The sequence below is a fragment of the Onychostoma macrolepis genome, chromosome 23 (assembly GCF_012432095.1).
Source record: "Onychostoma macrolepis isolate SWU-2019 chromosome 23, ASM1243209v1, whole genome shotgun sequence".
NCBI lineage: Eukaryota > Metazoa > Chordata > Actinopteri > Cypriniformes > Cyprinidae > Onychostoma > Onychostoma macrolepis.
Window position 1 is genome coordinate 20,701,358 of NC_081177.1, and position 8,237 is coordinate 20,709,594.

General features: G+C 41.2%; 1 protein-coding gene across 2 annotated transcripts; it reads right to left on the reverse strand.

Moving 5' to 3' along the window:
• Positions 1-5,855: 5,855 nt before the first annotated feature.
• Positions 5,856-7,420, reverse strand: LOC131532577 (uncharacterized). Of its 2 annotated transcripts, XM_058764357.1 has the most exons (3): positions 7,403-7,420; positions 6,075-7,242; positions 5,856-5,987 (listed from the first exon to the last, which is right to left on the reverse strand). In XM_058764357.1, the coding sequence occupies exon 2, from the start codon at positions 7,052-7,054 to the stop codon at positions 6,419-6,421; it is 636 nt and encodes a 211-aa protein (XP_058620340.1). In that variant the 5' UTR covers positions 7,055-7,242; positions 7,403-7,420; the 3' UTR covers positions 5,856-5,987; positions 6,075-6,418. The 2 variants fall into 2 exon arrangements, with proteins under 2 accessions (XP_058620340.1, XP_058620341.1); XM_058764358.1 differs by lacking the exon at positions 7,403-7,420 and having other exon boundaries at positions 5,868-5,987; positions 6,112-7,307.
• Between the last annotated feature and the right edge of the window lie 817 nt (positions 7,421-8,237).

The following is an 8,237-nucleotide window of genomic DNA, read 5'->3' on the forward strand; positions in this document are numbered from 1 at the left end:
AAACGGAACTTTGTAAGATCGTGATGAATGAGTGGCAGTTTTTAATAAATTTAAAGGGAGCGCTCTTTTAAATAACACTTGTTTTTCATGCTTGACAAGCCACCACATATGACACAGAGATAGCTACTACCACACTATATAGATCAAGATAATAATTTCAGATGGACAAATGTGTTTTGTGATTCTGCAACCGAGCCTGGTCCAAACGCAGGATTTAGGTAAGGAAATGGTTATTAATTATTTGTATTGGCTGCCATGCCAAATCATGCTCCTGCTTGCTTTTCTCTTTAATTTAAGTGTTAGTGAATTATTGTAAAGTGTTACCCAAATAATTAATGCATTTTGTGCGTTTACTTGAAACCATTTGAAACTTGAAATATAAAAGTTGTGAGTCCTGGCGCCTGGCCTGTGTTACGTCCTGGGACATAGTTTTTTTTTTGTTTTTTTTCTTTAATGTGTTATACGTTTCTGTGTTTGTTCGTTGTCTTTGTTGTGCAGATCGCGGACACCTGCTGCTGATTTCCAGGCTGCTGATTAGCGTCAAGATATATGCGAACCAACGAACCTAGAGAAGAGAGAGGGGAGACGCTTTGTCGCCTTTGATGTCTTTCCTTATGTCTCCACTCCCAGACCCAGTTGCTGTGTGACTGGTGCGGTACTCAAACGAATTATGTAGTGAATATATTTGTGAACGGTATTTGAGTGGGGTGTCTTTTTTGTTTAATCCTTTTCTCCTGTTTTGCTGGATAGACAGGGAGTAAAGGGAAGTAGATTGTGGTTTCTTTTGGGGATTTTTCTTTTATTAGGCAAGTTAGTTTCTTTCCAATTATTTAATGCACTGTAAAAAAAAATCTGTCGTTTTTACAAAATGATTCTGGCAGCTGTGGTTGCCAGAATAATTCTGTAAAAAAATACAGAAAAACTGTAAAAACACTTACAGAACAAAACTGTATAATTTACAGTATAAAACTGTAATTTACAAACAGGGAAATTTGAATGTAAACCAGTAAATTCAACAACGCACACTGCTATTAAAATCTGTTTTGTACCTTTAACATACTGACAACCACCATAATAATGCAGGTGGTAAAAGAGAAAGCCATATGAAGAATCAAAGCTCATCACAGGTAGCTTCACCACAAGTAGAAGTATATACTAATACACAGAAGGTGCACAGAGTCATTCATGCAAACACAGAACACCATTGTGGTAACACACATGATACTTAAATAATGCAATAAACTTTCATTAAACAACAGAAGATGTAACATAAAGCCCAAATGTACATAACTGATAACAAAAACTATTAAAAAAACATGATTATTTAAACAAAATACTTTCAAATGTGGAGTGTCACGCAGGGAATTCTGGGAATATCAGTTTACAGTTTTTGACTGTAAATTATACATTGATTTGTTATTTTTACTTCTAAAAATTGTACAATTAACAGCATTTTACTGTAAAATTACATGAAATGTCTGGTTAGATCTTTTACAGTTTTTCCCTGTATATAGTACAGGAACTCACTGTTAACATATTAACAGTTTTTTCAGTAACGTTTTTACAAACTTTTACAGTTTTGTTTGTTATTTTTGGGCTCCCACTACCTGAGGTAAACTGGACTATATATTATCACTACTTATACTTTTTGTCTCTTCTTGTCCGTTAAATAAATGGTCGCTTAATGGCAATCATTTTGTTTTGAAAAACAAAACGGTGTTGTGTCATGTTTCTGGGTCTGGAGACGGATAAATCAATGTTAGTTTCTCCTTTTGTTAGTTTCTATTTGATCCCCTAGAGGTAAGATTCATACAGTAAGATATCAATTATTCCATTCAAAAATATGAATGATTTCTGGGCCACTATAAGTGGGACCAATTGGTGGCAATTCACTATGCATTTGTACTTGCTTGATATATTGATACTGATATTACAGAATTTATTGGTAGCTATCAGTTGATACTGGATATTTAACTGTTTGTGCTCATTCCTCTGTTTTTATATTTAGGTTACGTTTGCCGTCATCTAATGCTCACTTTAAGTTAACTTTTACAAACACTATTAAATGTAATATTCATCAAATCTCAAAATTAATATCCATTTTCATTGTACATTATAATGTGATGTTATAATTATGTGATGCCTAAATTAAATTTTAATATTTAAATGACTGATTTATTTTTTCAGTGTGTGTTTTTTTTCATTTATTTAGAATATAAATAGCTTATATTTTATATAATTTATTTTAATATAATAATTGAAAATATATTTTATGTAACATTCATTTATCAATTATCATAAATAACAATAACCCAAGTAACTGTTTAAGGTTGTGTGAGCTGTCGTGCTAATTTATTTCTATGAATTCTGCATCCTGTAAAACAATTATGCCTTATTTCCAAAGGGAAAATAAAGACATGCTGTTTGCTGAGCACAGGCTAATGGATACATTTGAGCGCATGCGTATTTTTGTGTGTGTGGCAGGACATAAATGAAAGGTGACATATTATTCCTTCAGAGGATGACAAGACGGCCACATTAACACAGGAAGAGGCAGCGTCTGTGTGACTTAGTGTCATGCGGGAGGGTGAGAGAGAGACAGACAGATGAAGAGAGGGGATATGTATATCTAAGGCAGAAGGTTATCTATCTCACAGATTCCTGGAATGAGCCAAGACATTTACCTCTAGCCACAAATTTGACATAACAATGGTTATAGCTTAGGCTGGCAACACACTAGAGGATTTTAAGCCCGATTTTAAGGCCGATTTGCACCCCTGACCCGATTCGCGGCTTATCGCAAGCGATTTTTTTATTTTTGGTCCAAAAATCCTTTATTGTGTGGTGTCATTACGATTATTTATCTGCTCCCGATCGAGACGGAGCGTCGCCAAACTCAAATCGTAAATATAAAACATGTTTGATATTTATGACTCTTGATCAGGCTGCCTCTGACGTGAAAGCCGCAATAGCCAATGAGAGCGAGCAAGCGTCACTCACTGGATGTTGCGTGCTTCTACAGCTGAAACCTGGCAGCCACAAACATGCCATGAAAGCAGAGAACATCATCCATATTCAAATCGGTTGAACTGTCATGTCTGTGGTCTCCCATGGTTTTAAAATCGGTTAAGATTTGAAAATCGTCTAGTGTGCAGCCAGCTTTAGGTTGCATGTTTGCACTCATATGTATATGTTTACAACAGCCACATCATATCACAACCAGCAGTGAATGATAACATCAAACCAAGTGGAAACCAAGTGATGGTAGAAGATTTCATAGAACTTACTTCGCATTTCTGAGTTATTTTACACTGATTTCAATATGACTTTAATATAATATAATATAATAATATACCAGTGAACAGTAAGATTAGTGATGGGTTTTTATAGGGAATCTCTTCTGTTCACAAAGCCTGCATTTATTTGATCAAAAGTACAGCAAAAACAGATTTTTAAAAAATCTAATTTATTCCTGTGATTTAAAGGCTGAATTCTTTAGCATCATTACTCTAGTCACATGATCCTTCAGAAATCATTCTAATATTCTGATTTGCTGCTCCAAAAAAAAAAAAACATTGTCAAAAATCCAGTATCTCAAAATATTAGAATATTTACATTTGAGTTTCATTAAATGACCATCGCTACAGTATAAATTCCGGGTATATCTTCATCTTTGAAACTACAATAATGGGGAAGACTGCTGACTTGGCAAAGGTCCAGAAGACAATCATTGACTCCCTTCACAAAGAGGGTAAGTCACAGAAGGTCATTACTGAAAGGGGTGGCTGTTTACATAGTGCTGTATCAAAGCATAGTAATACTGTCAAGCAAAGCCGATTCAAACACTTGGGAGAGCTTCACAAGGAGTGGACTGAAGCTGGAGTCAGTGCATCAAGAGTCACTATGCTACCAAGCCACTTCTGAAAAAGAAACAACATCAGAAGCATCTTACCTGGGCTAAGGAGAAAAAGTACTGTTGATTGACTGTGGCTCAGTAGTCCAAAGTCCTCTTTTCAGATAAAGGTAAATTTTGCATTTCATTTGGAAATCAAGGTCTGGAGTCTGGAGGAAGACTGGAGAGGCACAGAATCCAAGCTGCAGTGTGTATAGTTTCTGAAGTCAGTGATGATTTGGGGTGCCGTGACGTTGGTCCATTGTGTTTTATCAAGTCCAAAGTCAATGCAGCCATCTACCAGGAGATTTTGGAGCACTTTATGCTTCCATCTGCTGACAAACTTTATGGAGATGCTGATTTCCTTTTCCAGCAGGACTTTATCACCTGCCCACAGTGCCCTCTTCCAAGTGGTCTGCGGACCATGATATTACAGTGCTTGATTGGCCAGCCAACTCACCTGACCTGAACCCCATAGAGAATCTATGGGGTATTGTCAAGAGGAAGATAAGTAACATCTGACCAAACAATACAGACGAGTTGAAGGCCGCTATCAAAGCAACCTGGGCTTCAGTAACGCCTCAGCAGTGCCACAGGCTGATCGCCTCCATGCCACGCTTCATCGAAGCAGTAATTTGTGCAAAAGGAGCCCCCATCAAGTATTGAGTGCATAATTAAACCTACTTTGGAGAAAATGAACATTTCTGTTTTATAAATATTTTTTTGATTGGTCTTTGAGAAAATATTAATTTTTTTTGAGATACTGAATTTAATTTTCTTAAGCTGTAAGTCGTAACCATCAGAATTAAAAAACCCAAAATATTTCAGTTTGTGTACAATGAATCTAAAATATAAGTTTGCTTTTTTGAATTAAATTACAAAAAATAAAGACCTTTTCCATGATATTCTATTTTTTTTTTTAGATGCACCTGCGCATATATATATATATATATATATATATATATACATACACGTTTGTATATATATTAGGGGTGGCACGGTACATGTATTCGTACCGAACCGTCACAGTACAGGGCGTCTCGGTTCAGTGCATGAGGCCTTACGACGAATACAGGCAATTCACCCCCAATCCAGAAGGAGGCGCCCGCAGTAATGCAGCGCTGTTTGATAACTGCCAGCAGAAGAACAGCGAATGCCATGAGTTGCGCAATTGAAAACAAAGCCCCCTAGACAGTGACCATGTGCTGATTCTGAACGCGTCTCTCACATAGACTGACAAAGGAGTATACTTTAAAGGCTTGCTCACTCAACTGTTTGCGAAATGGAGCTTTATGCTCGTGTATCCTACCTCTCTCATTCGGCACAAATCCAAATATTCCATAATATTTCCATATTTGCGATGTAACGTATCTGAATGCTAAACTATTATGTAAATGATAGGCTTTGTACTTCAGTCGCGTTCCAACGGTGACACAGAGGAGGGTGCGCTGATGTTTGGCTCATTGTATTTTATTTTGATAAAGTAAGTTACCAACTGCGCTGTCAAGTTAGCAATGCTGGAACTGATGTGTTTTGTGTGTGAGTGAGTGTGTGTGTGCACGTGCGATCACTTCAGCTGTTTCCTTATACCAGCAGAATCAACTTATGGTCTTAATCACTATATAAAAGGTCTGATTTTATTTCTGTACACTCACAATGAAAACAAAACAGATTTTATATATATATATGAGACATGTAATAATATTTAGTATTTTCACATCTAGATGGAAAAAAAAAAAAAAAAAAAAAAAAAAGTCTGTCTGTTCAAAATAAATGAAAAAAAACTGAGCATAGTGGGGTTTTTTTTTCCCCTGTTGTACCAAAATCGTATCGAACCGTGACCCCCGAACCGAGGTACGTACCGAACCGTGACATCTGTGTACCGTGCCACCCCTAATATATAATTAATGTATATGTATTGTCACGGGGTGAATGAGCACACAGACTCTGAAATGCAAGAATTGCCCCAGAGGGTGATTTATTGAAACACACATCACACGTGCTCAGATGAACGGTGCTCAGCGCAGTAATCCACTCGGTGCTCGTGGGGTGAAGTGTTGTGCGAAGTGTCACTCTCCTGGGGTGCAGTCTGATTCTGTGAGGAACAAGAAGAAACAAGCATTAGTTCCGGCTGGAGCTCCATTGCGCCTCTCCACCCGTGCCTCTTCTCCGGTGGTTTTACCTGGGGTCTCACTGAACACATCCTTAAACTGACTGACCAGGGCCTCGAGCTCCGTCTTCTGGGGTCGCCGACAGCTGCGGATCCAGGTCTACCACTGGATGGTCTGTTTGGGCGAGCGCAGCGTGTTGCTCGGGCCGGGGAACCCACTTCTTGAGCAAGGTAGATTTGTATTGCTCGTCGGCTGCCGGGTTGCCGCAGACGGTACGTAACAGGTCCCATTCGTTTCACCACTGTGTAGGGCCCTTGCCAGGTCGCTAGGAACTTACAGGCAGCTGTCGGGACCCCCGGTCGTGACCTGTTGAAACACATCAAGGTAGACAGACGGAATGTTAGCTGGTTGACACTTACCCTCCCTCTCGCTGTCCGTGGCTAGGAAGGCCGGTCTCTGGTTGGGTGGTCCCCGATGTTTCCTCCATGGCCTTTCTCCTGGGGGTGCAGAGGAGCTTCTCAAACCCCGGCCAGTCACGTCCCAGGAGCAGAGGTACCGGAAGGTCGCGCACAATGCCCACCTCGATGGCCCAGGTCCCGGGCTCAGCTGAAATCCGAACCGTACGGGCCGGTACATAGCGGGTATCTCCGTGCATGCACATAAGTGGTAGCTCTGACTTCTGTTCAGGCCTCGGCTTCACCAGGATAGGTTGCGCTAGGGTGACTGTACTACCGGAATCCAACAAGGCCTGAACTGGTTTCCCCTCCAGCTTCACCATCCTGATGGGGCCAGGGGGAGGCCCTTCTTTGTGTAGAATGCAGCCGGCCATCCAGACTCGGGCCGTCGGTGCTGGGGGTTCGGTGGGCATTGGCTCATCGACGAGGTCGGGGACCGCCGGTCTGCTGACTGGTCGCAGTGCACCTTCGAGCGGACGCCGCTCCATTGCCCTGCAGGGTGCCAGGCTCGCTCTCTCCCCGGCGTTGCGAGCGTTCGTTGCCTCCGCCAGCTCGACAGCTTCAACAAGACTGGCGATGTCACATGGATTCGTCATACTGACCGGGCATCTCAGCGGACGGGGCAGCGCCCGCAAGAGCCGATCCACGATGACCTTCTCCGCCACCTGTCTAGCTGCCAGTCATTCTGTAAACTGCTGCTGGCGGGCCACGAGCTCAGCCAGGTGGCGAATGATTTCTTCCATTATTCGTAGAGAGGGAGATGGAGAGAGCGAGAGCGGTTCTCCTAGGTGAAACAGAAAGAGTGTTAGTAAACCCTGGCGTTAATAATTTGTGTCTCAATTCACCTGCAATGCCTTCATTCTCCACCATATGGCACAAGGTGAATGAGCACACAGACTCTGAAATGCAAGAATTGCCCCAGAGGGTGATTTATTGAAACACACTGATCACACATGTTCAGATGAACAGTGCAGTAATCCACTCGGTGCTCGTGGGGTGAACTGTTGTGCGAAGTGTCACTCTCTTGGGGTGCAGTCTGATTCTGTGAGCAACGAGAAGAAACAAGCATTAGTTCCGGCTGGAGCTCCATTGCGTCTCTCCACCCGTGCCTCTTCTCCTGGCGTTTATGGCTGAGGGGAACGAGCTCCAGGTGCACCACTCATCATGCACAGGTGTTGGTGTTGTGTGATCAGTGTGGGAGCGGCGTTTCCAGGGCGACGCTGATCTGGAACTGGGACAATTGCCACAGTATATATGTCAACAAATTAGAATACTTCATAAGACCAATAAAAAAACAAAAAAAAAAAAAAAAAAAAACACATTTTTAGTGAATTGTTGGCCTTCTGGAAAATATGTTCATTTACTGTATATGTACTCAATACTTGGTAGGGGCTCCTTTTGCTTTAATTACTGCCTCAATTCGGCATGGCATGGAGGTGATCAGTTTGTGGCACTGCTGAGGTGCTATGGAAGCCCAGGTTTCTTTGACAGTGGCCTTCAGCTCATCTGCATTTTTTTGGTCTCTTGTTTCTCATTTTCCTCTTGACAATACCCCATAGATTCTCTATGGGGTTCAGGTCTGGTGAGTTTGCTGGCCAGTTAAGTACACCAACACCATGGTCATTTAACCAACTTTTGGTGCTTTTGGCAGTGTGGCCAGGTGCCAAATCCTGCTGGAAAATGAAATCAAAATTTCTTGGTAAACGGGTGCAGTGACTTTGGTTTTCAAAAAACACAATGGGCCAACACTAGCAGATGACATTACACCCCAAATCATCA

What these genes read in the sequence shown, in the direction of transcription:
- LOC131532577 (XM_058764357.1), bottom strand. Translation starts at nt 7,054, where the DNA reads ATGACGAATCCATGTGACATCGCCAGTCTTGTTGAAGCTGTCGAGCTG.